This window comes from Oncorhynchus nerka, linkage group LG1 (assembly GCF_034236695.1).
Source record: "Oncorhynchus nerka isolate Pitt River linkage group LG1, Oner_Uvic_2.0, whole genome shotgun sequence".
NCBI lineage: Eukaryota > Metazoa > Chordata > Actinopteri > Salmoniformes > Salmonidae > Oncorhynchus > Oncorhynchus nerka.
This window is the reverse complement of record NC_088396.1, coordinates 41,815,586-41,837,804: the sequence shown is the minus strand read 5'-3', so window position 1 is coordinate 41,837,804 and position 22,219 is coordinate 41,815,586. Positions and strand designations below refer to the sequence as shown.

At 50.1% G+C, this 22,219-nt stretch overlaps 1 protein-coding gene across 1 annotated transcript in view; it reads left to right on the top strand.

Annotated features, from left to right (window-relative positions):
- Positions 1–22,219, top strand: part of LOC115124624 (Krueppel-like factor 7) — a 132,163-nt gene that overhangs the window by 99,998 nt on the left and 9,946 nt on the right. The window contains exon 3 of the mRNA XM_065018993.1: positions 6,395–6,518. Coding sequence (XP_064875065.1) covers positions 6,395–6,518 — 124 coding nt within the window. The remainder of the gene's footprint in view (positions 1–6,394; positions 6,519–22,219) is intronic.

The window sequence follows — 22,219 nt, the reverse complement described above, 5'->3', positions numbered from 1 at the left end:
AGTGTCCATGGCTGGCGGATTCAGCCGGCTCCACTTCTCTCTCTCACTCTCTCTCTCTCTCTCTCTCTCTCTCTCTCTCTCTCTCTCGCAGTCTCTCTCTCTCTCTTGCAGTCTCTCTCTCTCTCTTGCAGTCTCTGTCTGTCTCTCTCTCTCTCTCTCTCACTCAGACACATACACACACACAAACTCTCTCTCGCTCTCTCTCTTTCTCACACAAACTCTCTCTCTCTCTGCCGGTTACTAGGCGACTCCATCATGCATCCTCGCTTCGCAGAGTTATAATTGGCTGGCATAGCGGTTGCCGTGGCACCGTGGTGGTGGGTCCAAGCCGGCCCTGCTTCATTCTGTCAAGTCTGGAGAGGAGAAGGGAGGGAGGGAGGAGAAATGCGAAGGGGAGGTGCTGATGGCAGTGGAGAGGAGGAGAGGAATAGGAGCGTTGGCCAATTACTGGGGAAGGGGTGTGAAACGTTTACTGTCTCGCACCTGTGGCCCAAGACTCTCCAAAATGACAGAGAGCAGTCCTTGATGACTGACTGCCTGCCTGTCTGTCTGCCTTTCTGCCTGTCTCTGTCTGCCTGTCTGTCTCCCTGCCTGTCTCTATCCCTGCCTGTCTGTCTCTATCCCTCCCTGCCTACCTGCCTATATCCCTGCCTGCCTGCCTGCCTGTCTGCCTGCTTCTATACATTCCTGCCTGCCTGCCTCTATTGCTCCCTGTCTACCTGTCTCTCTCCCTCCCTGTCTGCCTGTCTCTATTGTTCCCTGTCTGCCTGCCTCTATCCCTACCTGCCTCCATCTCTCCCTCTGCCTGCTTCTAGCCCTCTCTGTCTGCCTGCCTCTATCCCTCCCTGCCTGTCTGCCTGCCTCTAACCCTGCCTGCCTCTATCCCTGCTTGTCTGTCTGCCTGCCTCTATCCCTGCCTGTCTGTCTGCCTGCCTCTATCCCTGCCTGTCTGTCTTCCTCTATCTCACCCTGCCTGCCTGCCTGCCTGCCTGCCTGCCTGCCTGCCTGCCTCTATCCCTCCCTGCCTGCCTGCCTCTATCCCTCCCTGCCTGCCTGCCTCTATCCCTCCCTGCCTGCCTGCCTGTCTCTATCCCTCCCTCCCTGCCTGGCTCTATCCCTCCCTGCCTGCCTGCCTCTATCCCTCCCTGCCTGCCTGCCTGTCTCTATCCCTCCCTCCCTGCCTGTCTCTATCCCTCCCTGCCTGCCTGCCTCTATCCCTCCCTGCCTGCCTGCCTGCCTCTATCCCTGCCTGTCTGTCTTCCTCTATCTCACCCTGCCTGCCTGCCTGCCTGCCTGCCTGCCTGCCTGCCTGCCTGCCTGCCTGCCTGCCTGCCTGCCTGCCTGCCTCTATCCCTCCCTGCCTGCCTGCCTCTATCCCTCCCTGCCTGCCTGCCTCTATCCCTCCCTGCCTGCCTGCCTGTCTCTATCCCTCCCTGCCTGCCTGGCTCTATCCCTCCCTGCCTGCCTGCCTCTATCCCTCCCTGCCTGCCTGCCTGTCTCTATCCCTCCCTCCCTGCCTGTCTCTATCCCTCCCTGCCTGCCTGCCTCTATCCCTCCCTGCCTGCCTGCCTGTCTCTATCCCTCCCTGCCTGCCTGCCTCTAGCCCTCCCTGCCTGCCTGTCTCTATCCCTCCCTGCCTGCCTGTCTCTATCTCTCCCTGCCTGCCTGTCTCTATCCCTCCCTGCCTGCCTGTCTCTATCCCTCCCTGCCTGCCTGTCTCTATCCCTCCCTGCCTGCCTGTCTCTATCCCTCCCTGCCTGCCTGTCTCTATCCCTCCCTGCCTGCCTGTCTCTATCCCTCCCTGCCTGCCTCTATCCCTCCCTGCCTGCCTCTATCCCTCCCTGCCTGCCTCTATCCCTCCCTCCCTGCCTGCCTCTATCCCTCCCTCCCTGCCTCTATCCCTCCCTGCCTGCCTGTCTCTATCCCTCCCTGCCTGCCTGTCTATATCCCTCCCTCCCTGCCTGTCTCTATCCCTCCCTGCCTGCCTCTATCCCTCCCTGCCTGTCTCTATCCCTCCCTGCCTCCCTGCCTAACAGGTTCTCATGACAAGGCAACACTGTCTGGGGGTCTGATCTGCTATAGCTTTTACACAGGTTCTCATGACAAGGCAACACTGTCTGGGGGTCTGATCTGCTATAGCTTTTACACAGGTTCTCATGACAAGGCAACACTGTCTGGGGGTCTGATCTGCTATAGCTTTTACACAGGTTCTCATGACAAGGCAACACTGTCTGGGGGTCTGATCTGCTATAGCTTTTACACAGGTTCTCATGACAAGGCAACACTGTCTGGGGGTCTGATCTGCTATAGCTTTTACACAGTGGAAGAGAATGGGCAATTAAAAAGCCTCAGGTCTTTTGGCAAAATGTTTCTGAGTGTATCAAGGGGCAGAGGCAGATGTGTTGTGTTCATATGTTCACTCCAGAGGCAGATGTGTTGTGTTCATATGTTCACCCCAGAGGTAGATGTGTTGAGTTCATATGTTCACCCCAGAGGTAGATGTGTTGCGTTCATATGTTCATATGTTTATATGTTCACTCCAGAGGTAGATGTGTTGAGTTCATATGTTCACTCCAGAGGTAGATGTGTTGCGTTCATATGTTCACTCCAGAGGTAGATGTGTTGCGTTCATATGTTCACTCCAGAGGTAGATGTGTTGTGTTCATATGTTCACTCCAGAGGTAGATGTGTTGTGTTCATATGTTCACTCCAGAGGTAGATGTGTTGCGTTCATATGTTCACTCCAGTGGTAGATGTGTTGCGTTCATATGTTCACCCCAGAGGTAGATGTGTTGCGTTCATATGTTCACCCCAGAGGTAGATGTGTTGCGTTCATATGTTCACCCCAGAGGTAGATGTGTTGCGTTCATATGTTCACCCCAGAGGTAGATGTGTTGCGTTCATATGTTCACTCCAGAGGTAGATGTGTTGCGTTCATATGTTCACTCCAGAGGTAGATGTGTTGCGTTCATATGTTCACCCCAGTGGTAGATGTGTTGCGTTCATATGTTCACCCCAGAGGTAGATGTGTTGCGTTCATATGTTCACCCCAGAGGTAGATGTGTTGCGTTCATATGTTCACCCCAGAGGTAGATGTGTTGCGTTCATATGTTCACCCCAGAGGTAGATGTGTTGCGTTCATATGTTCACCCCAGAGGTAGATGTGTTGCGTTCATATGTTCACTCCAGAGGTAGAGGAGTGTGTTGCGTTCATATGTTCACCCCAGAGGTAGATGTGTTGCGTTCATATGTTCACTCCAGAGGTAGATGTGTTGCGTTCATATGTTCACTCCAGAGGTAGATGTGTTGCATTCATATGTTCACTCCAGAGGTAGATGTGTTGCGTTCATATGTTCACTCCAGAGGTAGATGTGTTGCGTTCATATGTTCACTCCAGAGGTAGATGTGTTGCGTTCATATGTTCACTCCAGAGGTAGATGTGTTGCGTTCATATGTTCACTCCAGAGGTAGATGTGTTGCGTTCATATGTTCACCCCAGAGGTAGATGTGTTGCGTTCATATGTTCACCCCAGAGGTAGATGTGTTGCGTTCATATGTTCACTCCAGAGGTAGATGTGTTGCGTTCATATGTTCACTCCAGAGGTAGATGTGTTGCGTTCATATGTTCACCCCAGAGGTAGATGTGTTGCGTTCATATGTTCACTCCAGAGGTAGATGTGTTGCGTTCATATGTTCACCCCAGAGGTAGAGGAGTGTGTTGCGTTCATATGTTCACTCCAGAGGTAGAGGAGTGTTGTGTGAAGTGTGTTAAGTGGAATCTGGCTGTAAAGTGGTGTGTTGCTGATTCAGTGCTGTGGTGTCGCCGTCTCTCTGGCTTCGTCTGAAATGCCATCCTATTTCCTATATAGTGCACTACGCATAGGGCTCTGATCAAAAGTAGTGCACTAATATAGGGAATAGGGTGCCATTTTGGATGCACACTCTTGCTCTAACAGCAGCCAGTACAGGGTCATGACCCAGTACCCAGAATGCCCTCTACTGATTTGAATAATATTTAAAACACCGAAAGGAAAGCACAGCAGATGATCCTGAGGTGTTTCTACCCTGAAATCTGTGTCACACTTCCACAATCTCACCACAGACAATGGATCAAATAATATCTCAAAAGAAACGGAATGAGAAAAGAGATTGGGAAATAAAAAGGGATTTGAGGGACCACTCACAGTCCAGGTGCCTCTTGTATTCCCATCTCATCTTACAACATGGGGACCCTCCTCTCTCCTCACCCTCTACTTCCTCTGTCTCCCATAGGGACACTCCTCTCTCCTCACCCTCTACTTCCTCTGTCTCCCATAGGGACACTCCTCTCTCCTCACCCTCTACTTCCTCTGTCTCCCATAGGGACACTCCTCTCTCCTCACCCTCTACTTCCTCTGTCTCCCATAGGGACTCTCCTCTCTCCTCATCCTCTACTTCCTCTGTCTCCCATAGGGACTCTCCTCACCCTCTACTTCCTCTATCTCCCATAGGGACCCTCTCCTCACCCTCTACTTCCTCTGTCTCCCATAGGGACACTCCTCTCTCCTCACCCTCTACTTCCTCTGTCTCCCATAGGGACACTCCTCTCTCCTCACCCTCTACTTCCTCTGTCTCCCATAGGGACACTCCTCTCCTCACCCTCTACTTCCTCTGTCTCCCATAGGGACACTCCTCTCTCCTCACCCTCTACTTCCTCTGTCTCCCATAGGGACACTCCTCTCTCCTCACCCTCTACTTCCTCTGTCTCCCATAGGGACACTCCTCTCTCCTCACCCTCTACTTCCTCTGTCTCCCATAGGGACACTCCTCTCTCCTCACCCTCTACTTCCTCTGTCTCCCATAGGGACTCTCCTCTCTCCTCACCCTCTACTTCCTCTGTCTCCCATAGGGACTCTCCTCACCCTCTACTTCCTCTATCTCCCATAGGGACCCTCTCCTCACCCTCTACTTCCTCTGTCTCCCATAGGGACACTCCTCTCTCCTCACCCTCTACTTCCTCTGTCTCCCATAGGGACACTCCTCTCTCCTCACCCTCTACTTCCTCTGTCTCCCATAGGGACACTCCTCTCTCCTCACCCTCTACTTCCTCTGTCTCCCATAGGGACACTCCTCTCTCCTCACCCTCTACTTCCTCTGTCTCCCATAGGGACACTCCTCTCTCCTCACCCTCTACTTCCTCTGTCTCCCATAGGGACCCTCCTCTCTCCTCACCCTCTACTTCCTCTGTCTCCCATAGGGACTCTCCTCACCCTCTACTTCCTCTATCTCCCATAGGGACCCTCTCCTCACCCTCTACTTCCTCTGTCTCCCATAGGGACACTCCTCTCTCCTCACCCTCTACTTCCTCTGTCTCCCATAAGGACCCTCCTCTCTCCTCACCCTCTACTTCCTCTGTCTCCCATAGGGACTCTCCTCTCTCCTCACCCTCTAATTCCTCTGTCTCCCATAGGGACCCTCCTCTCTCCTCACCCTCTACTTCCTCTGTCTCCCATAGGGACTCTCCTCACCCTCTATTTCCTCTGTCTCCCACTGTCGCCTGTGATTTGGACATACCACTGCTCTCCCGATTGAGCCGCTTAGATTTCACTTCATGGCACTTTAGTCTAGTTAGGAAGATTGGTAGACATGGTGATCAGGGGAGACGGTGGCAGCTGGCTGACTGGAAGTACGGTATTACTTCCCATTAAGCGTCATTAAGACCCCAATTATCGTTACCACCCCCGGATCTGAATCAACCACGGCGGCAGCACTAGGGCAGGTGCCAACCCAAAACCTTCCCCGAATTTAGCCCCCTCCCACCAGGCCCATTCGAACACAGCCAGCCTGGTCCCCAGGAGGGGTACCTCAGGGTCCGGATCCCCCTCCGCACCCTGCTGCACCCGCCTTTCACATCCCAAAAGGGATATTCTTTTACCAGGGAGATAAATATACAGCATGTGAACAATAGATATCTCCCTCTCCCATCTGTTGAACTGGGGAGAAATTCATTAGAATTTCAGATCTCTCCGCAGGGGGTCAGGGAGCAGCGAGGAGAGGAGGATGAGGGGGGGCAGAGAAAATGATTTAAAAAATGTTTTGTTTTTCACAGTGATTTTAGTTTGAGGATTCTGAATTAATATAGGTTTGCTGAAAGACTTCATTTAGAGAACTCTCTGAGTTTCAGGCTCACTAATTGACATGATTGGTTGATGTAAAACCCTGTGGTAAATGAGCCTGGGTGAGTTATCCTGGTCTGGGTAACTACGGTAACACAGGTACATTAACTGTCGCCTGCTTGGTGATGTTGTAGCAGTTTACATCTCACTATTCCCACCTTAAAACAGAAAATAACTGTTGTATTTAGGTCACAGCTGTTTAAAGTGTAACGTGTTCTTTTCTCTGTCTGTCTTGTCAGGTGAGAAGCCGTACAAGTGCTCCTGGGAGGGCTGTGAGTGGCGTTTCGCCCGGAGCGATGAGTTGACAAGGCACTATCGCAAACACACCGGGGCCAAACCATTCAAGTGTAACCACTGTGACAGGTATGTACCACACACGCCAACATCAATTGCACACACACACTTTGCATGTCACCGACCCAATGGTATAGAAGTGACAGCAGATAGGACATGATCTGCATGTGACAGAGAAAGTATCTATCTCAAACAAACTCTCGTCACACACAAGTACATCAATACACTGTGCACTACAGTAACCACGTGTACATTGATGGTGGAAGGGGGGAGTTCGCCGTATATAATGTAAAGCGCTCTCCCTCTCTGTCTTCCTCTGTCTCCGTTTCCCTCTCTGTCTCCCTCTCTGTCTTCCTCTATTTCCCTCTCTGTCTTCCTCTGTCTCCCTCTCTGTCTTCCTCTGTCTCCCTCTCTGTCTTCCTCTGTCTCCCTCTCTGTCTTCCTCTATTTCCCTCTCTGTCTTCCTCTGTCTCCCTCTCTGTCTTCCTCTGTCTCCCTCTCTGTCTTCCTCTGTCTCCCTCTCTGTCTTCCTCTGTCTCCCTCTCTGTCTTCTTCTGTCTCCCTCTCGGTCTCCCTCTCTGTCTCCCTCTCTGTCTTCCTCTGTTTCCCTCTCTGTCTTCCTCTGTCTCCGTTTCCCTCTCTGTCTCCCTCTCTGACTTCCTCTATCTCCCTCTCTGTCTTCCTCTGTCTCCCTCTCTGTCTCCGTTTCCCTCTCTGTCTTCCTCTGTCTCCCTCTCTGTCTTCCTCTGTCTCCCTCTCTGTCTCCCTCTCTGTCTCCCTCTCTGTCTCCCTCTCTGTCTCCCTCTCTGTCTCCCTCTCTGTCTTCCTCTCTGTCTCCCTCTCTGTCTTCCTCTCTGTCTTCCTCTCTGTCTCCCTCTCTGTCTTCCTCTCTGTCTTCCTCTGTCTCCCTCTCTGTCTTCCTCTGTCTCCCTCTCTGTCTTCCTCTGTCTCCCTCTCTGTCTTCCTCTGTCTCCCTCTCTGTCTTCCTCTCTGTCTCCCTCTCTGTCTTCCTCTCTGTCTTCCTCTGTCTCCCTCTCTCTCTTCCTCTGTCTTCCTCTGTCTCCCTCTCTGTCTTCCTCTGTCTCCCACTCTGTCTTCCTCTGTCTCCCTCTCTGTCTTCCTCTGTCTCCCTCTCTGTCTTCCTCTGTCTCCCTCTCTGTCTTCCTCTGTCTTCCTCTGTCTTCCTCTGTCTCCCACTCTGTCTCCGTCTTCCTCTGTCTCCCTCTCTGTCTTCCTCTGTCTCCCACTCTGTCTTCCTCTGTCTCCCTCTCTGTCTTCCTCTGTCTCCCTCTCTGTCTTCCTCTGTCTCCCACTCTGTCTCCGTTTCCCTCTCTGTCTCCCTCTCTGTCTTCCTCTGTCTCCCTCTCTGTCTTCCTCTCTGTCTCCCTCTCTGTCTTCCTCTCTGTCTTCCTCTGTCTCCCTCTCTCTCCTCCTCTGTCTTCCTCTGTCTCCCTCTCTGTCTTCCTCTGTCTCCCACTCTGTCTTCCTCTGTCTCCCTCTCTGTCTTCCTCTGTCTCCCTCTCTGTCTCCCTCTGTCTCCCACTCTGTCTTCCTCTGTCTCCCACTCTGTCTTCCTCTGTCTCCCACTCTGTCTCCGTCTTCCTCTGTCTCCCTCTCTGTCTTCCTCTGTCTCCCACTCTGTCTTCCTCTGTCTCCCTCTCTGTCTTCCTCTGTCTCCCTCTCTGTCTTCCTCTGTCTCCCACTCTGTCTCCGTTTCCCTCTCTGTCTCCCTCTCTGTCTTCCTCTGTCTCCCACTCTGTCTTCCTCTGTCTCCCTCTCTGTCTTCCTCTGTCTCCCTCTCTGTCTCCCTCTGTCTCCCACTCTGTCTTCCTCTGTCTCCCACTCTGTCTTCCTCTGTCTCCCACTCTGTCTCCGTCTTCCTCTGTCTCCCACTCTGTCTTCCTCTGTCTCCCTCTCTGTCTTCCTCTGTCTCCCTCTCTGTCTTCCTCTGTCTCCCTCTCTGTCTTCCTCTGTCTCCCACTCTGTCTCCGTTTCCCTCTCTGTCTTCCTCTGTCTCCCTCTCTGTCTTCCTCTGTCTCCCTCTGTCTTCCTCTGTCTCCCTCTCTGTCTTCCTCTGTCTCCCTCTCTGTCTTCCTCTGTCTCCCTCTCTGTCTTCCTCTGTCTCTCACTCTGTCTCCGTTTCCCTCTCTGTCTTCCTCTGTCTCCCTCTCTGTCTTCCTCTGTCTCCCTCTCTGTCTCCGTTTCCCTCTCTGTCTCCCTCTCTGTCTTCCTCTGTCTCCCTCTCTGTCTTCCTCTGTCTCCCTCTCTGTCTTCCTCTGTCTCCCTCTCTGTCTTCCTCTGTCTCCCACTCTGTCTTCCTCTGTCTCCCTCTCTGTCTTCCTCTGTCTCCCTCTCTGTCTTCCTCTGTCTCCCTCTCTGTCTTCCTCTGTCTCCCTCTCTGTCTTCCTCTGTCTTCCTCTGTCTCCCTCTCTGTCTTCCTCTGTCTCCCTCTCTGTCTTCCTCTGTCTCCCTCTCTGTCTCCCTCTCTGTCTTCCTCTGTCTCCCTCTCTGACTTCCTCTGTCTCCCACTCTGTCTCCGTTTCCCTCTCTGTCTTCCTCTGTCTCCCTCTCTGTCTTCCTCTGTCATCCTCTGTCTCCCTCTCTGTCTCCGTTTCCCTCTCTGTCTTCTTCTGTCTCTCTCTCTGTCTTCCTCTGTCTCTCTCTCTGTCTTCCTCTGTCTCTCTCTCTGTCTTCCTCTCTGTCTCCCTCTCTGTCTTCCTCTGTCTCCCACTCTGTCTCTGTTTCCCTCTCTGTCTTCCTCTGTCTCCCTCTCTGTCTCCCACTCTGTCTCCGTTTCCCTCTCTGTCTTCCTCTTGTCTCCCTCTCTGTCTTCCTCTGTCTCCCTCTCTGTCCTCATCATGTGCGTAGCAGCACTCTACAGACTGCGTCCCTGGCAGTTAACACAGGCTCTTCTCCAGTCTGCTGAATAACTCAGTCACAGGCCAGTCCTATGTTACCCTGTGAATAGGCCGTTCTCACACGCTGGTCTCTCCTGCTTCCCCTGCTGATGGCAGGGCTGCATGCTGACACTATCAGTAAAAGCACAAGTGAAAAACAGTGAGATGGTTATGTAACAGAAGAAACTAATAACTAAGGAGAGAGAGAGAGAGAGTGACCAAACACAAACCAGATTGGGCAAGCAGACACTCTCTCCTCACACACTCATACATACACACACCGTTCACACACTCATAAACACACCCGTTCACACACTCATACATACACACACTATTCACACACTCATACACACACCGTTCAAACTCATACACACACCCGTTCACACACTCATACACACACCCGTTCACACACTCATACACACACCATTCACACACTCATAAACACACCCGTTCACACACTCATACACACACCATTCACACACTCATACACACACCGTTTAACAAACACTCATAAACACACCGTTTACACACTCATACAAACACCCATTCACACACTGTTCACACACTCATAAACACACCGTTCACACACTCATGCATACCCCGGTCAAACTCATACACACACCCGTTCACACACCGTTCACACACTCATACACACACCCGTTCACACACTCATACACACACCCGTTCACACACTCATACACACACCGTTCACAGACTCGTTCACACACTCATACACACACCCGTTCACACACTCATACACACACCCGTTCACACACTCATACACACACCCGTTCACACACTCATACACACACTCATACACACACCCGTTCACACACTCATACACACACTGTTCACAGACCTGTTCACACACTCATACACACACAGTTCACACATGATACACACACTCGTTAACACACTAATACACACACAGTTCACACACCCGTTCACACACTCATACACACACCGTTCACACACCCGTTCACACACTCATACACACACCCGTTCACACACTTATACACACACCTTTCACACACCCGTTCACACATGATACACAGAAGATAATTTTCGAACAACAGACACAGTGACACTCATCAGACTCCTCTGTTCTGCTGGATACACAAAGGAAGCCCTTTGTCTATGAAGACGACCATATGTGTGTGTGTGTGTCTGCGTGCGTGCGTGCGTGCGTGCGTGCGTGTGTGTGTGTGTGTCTGCGTGCCTGCGTGCGTGTGTGTGTGTGCGTGCGTGTGTGTGTGTGTCTGACAGAGAGGGCACATTTGCATTAGTGTGGGTCTGTGATTGTAAGCTGTCAGGTGATAATAGCAGGAAGCAGTCAACCTGTCTGTGTCCCAAAAGGCACCCTATTCCCTACAATAGTGCACTACTTTTGACCAGAGCCTATAGGGAATACCAGGAGAGGGTAACATTTGGGAGGCAGACCCTGTCTTTACACACAGGCAACACTTAAACACTGGGGCCAAGGCGCAAGCTGATGGCTCCAGGTGGAACCACAATTACCCAGATCCCTCTCTATCCCCCTCCAGAAGGGGACCGCTTTCCAAAATCCACCATATCCCTCCCTCCCTCCCTCCCTCCACACACATTATCCTAGACCAGCCTTAGCCACTGTGTATAATACACCACAGCCACCTCTAGCCTTCAACTCGGGGGAGTACATAATCAAATCCATGTTCACACACTCATTACCAGCATATATGTTGGCTGTTGGCTAACAATGGGGCTATTTGTAGCAGGCCTGCTACAGTTACGGGAATTGACAAGTCCAGATGCCAGGCCAGCTTTAGATACACACACAGCCTCCAGTGCTTGGATGTGAGCTAAACCATCCAGCCAACTAGTTCAGACACTCAGACTCTCTCTCTTTCTCTAACGTGCCTCTTAGGGGACTCTAAGTGGACCCCCCCAGTCCCTCTAGTTTAGGTTTGAACCTAACCCCCTCCTAAATCACTGCATGTTCTGTTGACACACACACATACTACACTGCTCAAAAAAATAAAGGGAACACTAAAATAACACATCCTAGATCTGAATGAATGAAATATTCTTACATAGTTGAATGTGCTGACAACAAAATCACACAAAAATTATCAATGGAAATCAAATGTATCAACCCATGGAGGTCTGGATTTGGAGTCACACTCAAAATTAAAGTGGAAAACCACACTACAGGCTGATCCAACTTTGATGTAATGTCCTTAAAACAAGTCAAAATGAGGTTCAGTAGTGTGTGTGGCCTCCACGTGCCTGTATGACCTCCCTACAACGCCTGGGCATGCTCCTGATGAGGTGACGGATGGTCTCCTGAGGGATCTCCTCCCAGACCTGGACTAAAGCATCCGCCAACTCCTGGACAGTCTGTGGTGCAACGTGGCGTTGGTGGATGGAGCAAGACATGATGTCCCAGATGTGCTCAATTAGATTCAGGTCTGGGGAACGGGCGGGCCAGTCCATAGCCTTCCTCTTACAGGAACTGCTGACACACTCCAGCCACATGAGGTCTAGCATTGTCTTGCATTAGGAGGAACCCAGGGCCAACCGCACCAGCATATGGTCTCACAAGGGGTCTGAGGATCTCATCTCGGTACCTAATGGCAGTCAGGCTACCTCTGGCGAGCACATGGAGGGCTGTGCGCCCCCCCCAAAGAAATGCCACCCCACACCATGAATGACCCACCGCCAAACCGGTCATGATGGAGGATGTTGCAGGCAACAGAACGTTCTCCATGGCGTCTCCAGACTCTGTCACGTCTGTCACATGTGCTCAGTGTGAACCTGCTTTCATCAGTGAAGAGCACAGGGCGCCAGTGGCGAATTTGCCAATCTTGGTGTTCTCTGGCAAATGCCAAACATCCTGCTGTAAGCACAACCCCCACCTGTGGACGTCGGGCCCTCATACCACCCTCATGGAGTCTGTTTCCTACCGTTTGAGCAGACACATGCACATTTGTGGCCTGCTGGAGGTCATTTTGCAGGGCTCTGGCAGTGCTCCTCCTGCTCCTCCTTGCACAAAGGCGGAGGTAGCGGTCCTGCTGCTGGGTTGTTGCCCTCCTACGGCCTCCTCCACATCTCCTGATGTACTGGCCTGTCTCCTGGTAGCGCCTCCATGCTCTGGACACTACGCTGACAGACACAGCAAACCTTCTTGCCACAGCTCGCATTGATGTTCCATCCTGGATGAGCTGCACTACCTGAGCCACTTGTGTGGGTTGTAGACTCCGTCTCATGCTACCACTAGAGTGAAAGCACCGCCAGCATTCAAAAGTGACCAAAACATCAGCCAGGAAGCATATGAACTGAGAAGTGGTCTGTGGTTATCACCTGCAGAACCACTCCTTTATTGGGGGTGTCTTGCTAATTGCCTATAATTTCCACCTGTTGTCTATTCCATTTGCACAACAGCATGTGAAATGTATTGTCAATCAGTGTTGCTTCCTAAGTGGACAGTTTGATTTCACAGAAGTGTGATTGACTTGGAGTTACATTGTGTTGTTTAAGTGTTCCCTTTATTTTTTTGAGCAGTGTATATACCAGGGTTACCCAACTGACGGCCAACCTGACTAATTTGGCCCTCAAGTGATTTTATTTGGCCCCCCAAATCTGGACATCAAAGACCGTTAAAACACCAGGAAATCAAATTAGAATTTTGTAAATCTGTTATGTGTGAATGGGTGTTTGTATGAGTGTGTGAACGGTGTGTGTATGAGTGTGTGAACGGTGTGTTTATGAGTGTGTATAAAGAGATACTGGAACAGTATGTGATCGTATACAAATGTTAGCATGGTTTGAAATGATTGTTTTTTTTGTTGTCAAATATTCTACATCTGTTTGGGCTTGTGTGGGTGTGGGTGTGTCTGACAGAGAGGGTACATTAGCATGGGGCTGTGATTGATAAACTGTCAGGTGATAATAGTAGGAAGCTGTCAGCAGACCACCCTGCATCCCACTGCTGGCCTCTAAAGCCAAGCAGGGTTGGTCCTGGTTGGTCCTGGATGGGAGACCAGATGCTGCTGGAAGTGGTGTTGGAGGGCCAGTAGGAGTCACTCTTTCCTCTGGTCTAAAAAATAACATTTAAAAAAAAGAATCCCAATGCCCCAGGGCAGTGATTGGAGACATGACCCTATGTAGAGTGCTGTCTTTTGGATGGGACATTAAACAGGTATTCTGACTCTCTGTGGTCACTAAAGATCCCATGGCACTTATTGTAAGAGTAGGAGTGTTAACCCCGGTGTCCTGGATAAATTCCCAATCCGGCCCTCATACCATTATGGCCACCTAATCATCCCCAGATTCCAATTGGCTCATTCATCTCCCCGTAACTATTCCCCGGGCCGTTGCTGTAAATGAGAATGTGTTCAACTTACCTGGTTAAAAACATTAGTAATTATGTTTCCGGTCCCCTGACAATCCGCTCTAGATAGAAATAGTCCCATGGCTGAATCTAGTTGATGATCCCTGCTATATACACACTCGCAAATACTCCCATGCACATCTTTCTGTCACAGAGACGAATAGAAGATAAATGAAAGGAAGGCAGTGTGAGGAACAGCACTGCAGTAGGTGTGTGATAAAGAAGACCCAGAGTGGAGCTGGATCACTATAACTCATCTGCTGATTGTGTCTGAGTAGTATTTCACTCACACTGGGAAACAGCTGTAAAATGGCTGCCAAAACACTGAGTGTGAATAAGATGACAGTGATAGCATCCCAAATGGCACCCTATTCTCTATATAGTGCACTAGTTTTGACCAGAGCCCTATGGGCCCTGAATAAATTCACTATACAGGAAAGTATTCAGACCACTTGACTTTTTCCATCTTTTTTTTTACGGTACAGCCTTGTTCTAAAATGGATTCAATTGTATTTTTCCCTCGTCAATCTACACACAATATCCCATAATGACTGTGAAGCCTTTGTGATGGATGAAGCTCTCATCTTAAAAGCACATTAAAATGATTTCCTTGTTGATGTTGTCCTCTGAAACAGATTGTGGCCACTGCTAAATGAATGGTAATGATACATGGAATAGATACATATAGTTGGTAATGATACATGGAATAGATAAATATAGATGGTAATGATACATGGAATAGATACATATAGATGGTAATGATACATGGAATAGATACATATAGATGGTAATGATACATGGAATAGATAATATAGATGGTAATGATACATGGAATAGATACATATAGATGGTAATGATACATGGAATAGATACATATAGATGGTAATGATACATGGAATAGATAATATAGATGGTAATGATACATGGAATAGATACATATAGATGGTAATGATACATGGAATAGATAAATATAGATGGTAATGATACATGGAATAGATAATATAGATGGTAATGATACATGGAATAGATACATATAGATGGTAATGATACATGGAATAGATACATATAGATGGTAATGATACATGGAATAGATACATATAGATGGTAATGATACATGGAATAGATAAATATAGATGGTAATGATACATGGAATAGATAATATAGATGGTAATGATACATGGAATAGATACATATAGATGGTAATGATACATGGAATAGATACATATAGATGGTAATGATACATGGAATAGATAAATATAGGTGGTAATGATTCATGATTCATGTCAGTCAGCTGTCTGAGGTGAAGCTCCAAGCTAAACAAACAGTAGACTGGCTTGCATCCCAAATGGCATCCTAGCCCCTAGATAGTGCACTTTTGACCAGAGCCCTGGGATGCAGGCTGGCACATAGGTTAACTCAACCCTGTCTTCTGCTAGGCCTTTGAAGCGTCTTGTGAGTGACGCGGCAACCATCAAACGGGCGCGTTGATCTCCCCTCTGCGAGGCAGCCTGTTCAGGCACCTTAGGGAACGCCTGGCTGGCTGGGTTCAGGAGGAACTCACTGCTGTGTTACCACATTACCATCAGAATGGGAGAATGTTGAACAGTACATACAGCCAGTGTGTTGAGCTCTGAGTCCCTCTGTCATCCATACACACACAGGAACGTCATTAATTCTGCCTAATCAAGCCGAGACCCCCTGCAGGGCGAGGTAGAGGGGTACAGGGGGGACGGACGGGGGGCGTACCAGCTGGTGTGGCAGCCCCTGACAGTGACTTGGAGGGCCATCTGTCCAGCCAGTGGACCTTACTCAGCCCCCACTGGCCCTCTAGCAGTCACACCAGACAACATGGTCAGTTCAAAGGGAAGAGGTGACGGAAGGAGAGAGAGACTGCGAGAGAGAGAGGCTGCAAGAGAGAGAGACTGCGAGAGAGAGACTGCGAGAGAGAGACTGCGAGAGAGAGACTGCGAGAGAGACTGCGAGAGAAGAGAGACTGCGAGAGAAGAGAGACTGCGAGAGAGAGAGACAGAGAGAGAGAGACTGCGAGAGAGAGGGACTGCGAGAGAGACTGCAAGAGAGAGAGAGAGACTGCAAGAGAGAGAGAGACTGCGAGAGAGAGAGAGACTGCGAGAGAGAGAGGGACTGCGAGAGAGAGAGAGAGAGAGAGAGAGAGAGAAAGACTGCAAGACAGAGAGAGGGACTGCGAGAGAGGGACTGCGAGAGAGAGAGAGAGAGAGAGAGAGAGAGAGACTGCGAGAGAGAGAGAATGAGAGAGAGAGAGAACGACTGCGAGAGAGAGAGACTGCGAGAGAGAGAGACTGCAAGAGAGAGAGAGAAACTGCGAGAGAGAGAGACTGCGAGAGAGAGAGAACGACTGCGAGAGAGAGACTGCAAGAGAGAGAGAGAAACTGCGAGAGAGAGAGGGACTGCGAGAGAGAGGGAGAGAGACTGAGAGAGAGAGACTGCGAGAGAGAGACTGCGAGAGAATAGAGACTGCAAGAGAGAGAGACTGCGAGAGAGAGACTGCGAGAGAGAGACTGCGAGAGAAGAGAGACTGCGAGAGAGAGAGACTGAGAGAGAGAGAGACTGCGAGAGAGAGGGACTGCGAGAGAGACTACAAGAGAGAGAGAGAGACTGCAAGAGAGAGAGAGACTGCAAGAGAGAGAGAGACTGCGAGAGAGAGAGGGACTGCGAGAGAGAGAGAGACAGAGAGAGAGAGAGAAAGACTGCAAGACAGAGAGAGGGACTGCGAGAGAGAGGGACTGAGAGAGAGAGAGAGAGAGAGAGAGAGAGAGAGAGAGAGAGAGAGAGAGAGAGAGAGAGAGAGAGAGAGACTGCGAGAGAGAGAGAATGAGAGAGATGGAGAGAACGACTGCGAGAGAGAGAGACTGCAAGAGAGAGAGAGAAACTGCGAGAGAGAGAGAACGACTGCGAGAGAGAGACTGCAAGAGAGAGAGAGAAACTGCGAGAGAGAGAGAGGGACTGCGAGAGAGAGGGAGAGAGACTGAGAGAGAGAGACTGCGAGAGAGAGACTGCGAGAGAGAGACTGCGAGAGAATAGAGACTGCAAGAGAGAGAGACTGCGAGAGAGAGACTGCGAGAGAGAGACTGCGAGAGAAGAGAGACTGCGAGAGAGAGAGACTGAGAGAGAGAGAGACTGCGAGAGAGAGGGACTGCGAGAGAGACTGCAAGAGAGAGAGAGAGACTGCAAGAGAGAGAGACTGCAAGAGAGAGAGAGACTGCAAGAGAGAGAGAGACTGCGAGAGAGAGAGGGACTGCGAGAGAGAGAGAGACAGAGAGAGAGAGAGAAAGACTGCAAGACAGAGAGAGAGAGAGAGAGAGAGAGAGAGAGAGAGAGAGAGAGAGAGACCTGGGCCCTGGCAGTAAATCCCAAAAAGACTAAAATAGTGATTTTCCAGAGAAGATCCAGATCTCAGGGAATTAGACCAAAGTTCTCAATTGGTACAAAATATATAGAGTAATGCACACACTACAATTACTTTGGTTTAAAAATAAGCTCAACTGGACACCTTAATGAGGCAGTGAATAAACTGAGAAAGAAAGCACGCAGGGCATTCTACACCATTAAAAATCCAATTCAAATTGAAATACCTATTACAATTTGGCTAAAACTAATTGAATATGTCATTGAACCAATTGCACTTTATGGCAGCGAGGTGTGGGGTCCACTTGCAAAACAAGATTTCATCAAATGGGACAAACACCCCATTGAAACCCTGCATGCAGAGTTCTGTAAGATTCTCCTACAAGACCAGAGGAAAACTACAAACAATGCATGCAGGGAAGAATTAGGCCAATATCCACTAATAATAAAAACTCAAAAAAGAGCAATTCAGTTTTGGAAACATCTAAAATACAGTGACCCTCTCATATCATTACCAAGCCCTGCAATGCCAAGAGCTGAGCAAAGAAAAGAGTCATTACATTACATTTTTACATTTAAGTCATTTAGCAGACGCTCTTATCCAGAGCGACTTACAAATTGGTGCTTTCACCTTATGACATCCAGTGGAACAGCCACTTTACAATAGTGCATCTAGGTCTTTTAAGGGGGGAGAAGGATTACTTTATCCTATCCTAGGTATTCCTTAAAGAGGTGGGGTTTCAGGTGTCTCCGGAAGGTGGTGATTGACTCCGCTGTCCTGGCGTCGTGAGGGAGTTTGTTCCACCATTGGGGGGCCAGAGCAGCGAACAGTTTTGACTGGGCTGAGCGGGAACTGTACTTCCTCAGTGGTAGGGAGGCGAGCAGGCCAGAGGTGGATGAACGCAGTGCCCTTGTTTGGGTGTAGGGCCTGATCAGAGCCTGGAGGTAGTGAGGTGCCGTTCCCCTCACAGCTCCGTAGGCAAGCACCATGGTCTTGTAGCGGATGCGAGCTTCAACTGGAAGCCAGTGGAGAGAGCGGAGGAGCGGGGTGACGTGAGAGAACTTGGGAAGGTTGAACACCAGACGGGCTGCGGCGTTCTGGATGAGTTGTAGGGGTTTAATGGCACAGGCAGGGAGCCCAGCCAACAGCGAGTTGCAGTAATCCAGACGGGAGATGACAAGTGCCTGGATTAGGACCTGCGCCGCTTCCTGTGTGAGGCAGGGTCGTACTCTGCGGATGTTGTAGAGCATGAACCTACAGGAACGGGCCACCGCCTTGATGTTATTTGAGAACGACAGGGTGTTGTCCAGGATCACGCCAAGGTTCTTAGCGCTCTGGGACGAGGACACAATGGAGTTGTCAACCGTGATGGCGAGATCATGGAACGGGCAGTCCTTCCCGGGAGGAAGAGCAGCTCCGTCTTGCCGAGGTTCAGCTTGAGGTGATGATCCGTCATCCACACTGATATGTCTGCCAGACATGCAGAGATGCGATTCGCCACCTGGTCGTCAGAAGGGGGAAAGGAGAAGATTAATTGTGTGTCATCTGCATAGCAATGATAGGAGAGACCATGTGAGGTTATGACAGAGCCAAGTGACTTGGTGTATAGCGAGAATAGGAGAGGGCCTAGAACAGAGCCCTGGGGGACACCAGTGGTGAGAGCACGTGGTGAGGAGACGGATTCTCGCCACGCCACCTGGTAGGAGCGACCTGTCAGGTAGGACGCAATCCAAGCGTGGGCCGCGCCGGAGATGCCCAACTCGGAGAGGGTGGAGAGGAGGATCTGATGGTTCACAGTATCGAAGGCAGCCGATAGGTCTAGAAGGATGAGAGCAGAGGAGAGAGAGTTAGCTTTAGCAGTGCGGAGCGCCTCCGTGATACAGAGAAGAGCAGTCTCAGTTGAATGACTAGTCTTGAAACCTGACTGATTTGGATCAAGAAGGTCATTCTGAGAGAGATAGCGGGAGAGCTGGCCAAGGACGGCACGTTCAAGAGTTTTGGAGAGAAAAGAAAGAAGGGATACTGGTCTGTAGTTGTTGACATCGGAGGGATCGAATGTAGGTTTTTTCAGAAGGGGTGCAACTCTCGCTCTCTTGAAGACGGGAGGGACGTAGCCAGCGGTCAGGGATGAGTTGATGAGCGAGGTGAGGTAAGGGAGAAGGTCACCGGAGATGGTCTGGAGAAGAGAGGAGGGGATAGGGTCAAGCGGGCAGGTTGTTGGGCGGCCGGCCGTCACAAGACGCGAGATGTCATCTGGAGAGAGAGGGGAGAAAGAGGTCAGAGCACAGGGTAGGGCAGTGTGAGCAGAACCAGCGGTGTCGTTTGACTTAGCAAACGAGGATCGGATGTCGTCGACCTTCTTTTCAAAATGGTTGACGAAGTCATCTGCAGAGAGGGAGGAGGGGGAGGGGGAGGAGGATTCAAGAGGGAGGAGAAGGTGGCAAAGAGCTTCCTAGGGTTAGAGGCAGATGCTTGGAATTTAGAGTGGTAGAAAGTGGCTTTAGCAGCAGAGACAGAGGAGGAAAATGTAGAGAGGAGGGAGTGAAAGGATGCCAGGTCCGCAGGGAGGCGAGTTTTCCTCCATTTCCGCTCGGCTGCCCGGAGCCCTGTTCTGTGAGCTCGCAATGAGTCGTCGAGCCACGGAGGGGGAGGGGAGGACCGAGCCGGCCTGGAGGATAGGGGACATAGAGAGTCAAAGGATGCAGAAAGGGAGGAGAGGAGGGTTGAGGAGGCAGAATCAGGAGATAGGTTGGAGAAGGTTTGAGCAGAGGGAAGAGATGATAGGATGGAAGAGGAGAGAGTAGCGGGGAGAGAGAGCGAAGGTTGGGACGGCGCGATACCATCCGAGTAGGGGCAGTGTGGGAAGTGTTGGATGAGAGCGAGAGGGAAAAGGATACAAGGTAGTGGTCGGAGACTTGGAGGGGAGTTGCAATGAGGTTAGTGGAGGAACAGCATCTAGTAAAGATGAGGTTGAGCGTATTGCCTGCCTTGTGAGTAGGGGGGGAAGGTGAGAGGGTGAGGTCAAAAGAGGAGAGGAGTGGAAAGAAGGAGGCAGAGAGGAATGAGTCAAAGGTAGACGTGGGGAGGTTAAAGTCGCCCAGAACTGTGAGAGGTGAGCCGTCCTCAGGAAAGGAGCTTATCAAGGCATCAAGCTCATTGATGAACTCTCCGAGGAACCTGGAGGGCGATAAATGATAAGGATGTTAAGCTTGAAAGGGCTGGTAACTGTGACAGCATGGAATTCAAAGGAGGCGATAGACAGATGGGTAAGGGGAGAAAGAGAGAATGACCACTTGGGAGAGATGAGGATCCCGGTGCCACCACCCCGCTGACCAGAAGCTCTCGGGGTGTGCGAGAGCACGTGGGCGGACGAAGAGAGAGCAGTAGGAGTAGCGGTGTTGTCTGTGGTGATCCATGTTTCCGTCAGAGCCAAGAAGTCGAGGGACTGGAGGGAGGCATAGGCTGAGATGAACTCTGCCTTGTTGGCCGCAGATCGGCAGTTCCAGAGGCTACCGGAGACCTGGAACTCCACGTGGGTCGTGCGCGCTGGGACCACCACATTAGGGTGGCTGCGGCCATGCGGTGTGGAGCGTTTGTATGGTCTGTGCAGAGAGGAGAGAACAGGGATAGACAGACACATAGTTGACAGGCTAGAGAAGAGGCTACGCTAATGCAGAGGAGATTGGAATGACAAGTGGACTACACGTCTCGAATGTTCAGAAAGTTAAGCTTACGTAGCAAGAATCTAATTGACTAAAATTATTAAAATGATAGAGTACTGCTGGGGTAGGCTAGCTGCGTTGTTGACACTACCCTAATCAAGTCGTACCGTTGAGTGTGAAGTTTCTACAATGCTGCTTATCGGGAGCTAGCTGGCTAGCTAGCAGTGTTGGTTACGTTACGTTGCGTTAGGAGAACGACAATAGCTGGCTAGCTAACCTAGAAAATCTCTCTAGACTACACAATTATCTTTGAAACAAAGACGGCTATGTAGCTAGCTATGTAGCTAGCTACGATCAAACAAATCACACCGTTGGGACTGTAATGAAATGAAATGAAAAAGTGGTACTACCTGTGGAGCGACGCGGAATGCGACCGGAATGCGAAGTCCCCTCATCCAGCTGGTCCTGAGTTCACAAACCTGTTCTACTAACACACTGAAGCCTCAGTCCCCTCATCCAGCTGGTCCTGAGTTCACAAACCTGTTCTACTAACACACTGAAGCCTCAGTCCCCTCATCCAGCTGGTCCTGGTCCTGAGTTCACAAACCTGTTCTGCTAACACACTGAAGCCTCAGGACCAGAACATCCAATCAATCAGGATAAACCAAATTACAACACAGTCAAAACAAAACTATATTGCTTATTGGGAAACACAAGCACAAAGCAAAATGCTATTGCTATCTGGCCCTAAATCGACAGTACACCGTGGCTAAATATTTGACCATGGTTACTGATCAAAACCTTGATCAGTAACCTTGACAATGTACAGCCTCAGTGAGCACAGCCTTGCCATTGAGAAGAGTAGACACAGGAAAACCTGGCTCCCTGTAGAGGAAAGGCTGTGCAACCACTGCACCACAGCAGAACCTGAGACGGAGCTGCATTTCCTGACAAAATGTCAAAAATATAAAACAATTAAGAGAGTATCATTTCCCCAAATTTGAAACCCTTATTCAAGGTTTCAAAAACCTCTCTGATGAGAGTAGGCTACCCGTCCTGTTGGGGGAGGATGCAGAGAGCTGTGGGTTGACAGCGCACTACATTGCTGTCTGCCATAAGTTGAGGGACAGTGTCTGACAGACCAATCAACCTGCACATGTCTTCTACTGTATGATTATTGTTATTGTTGAATGGATGGTTATTTTGACACTTGGTTATTGTTGTTACTGTTGTCCCGTTGACAATTTTGATTCTAATTTGTATTAATTTTTTATATTGTAAATATCCAAAATAAGCTTTGGCAAAATGTACATTGTTACGTCATGCCAATAAAGCAAATTGAATTGAATTGAATTGAATTGAATTGAATTGAGAGAGAAAGAGACTGCGAGCGAGAGAGTGACTGTGAGCGAGAGAGCGACTGCGAGAGTGACTGTGAGAGAGAGAGTGACTGCGAG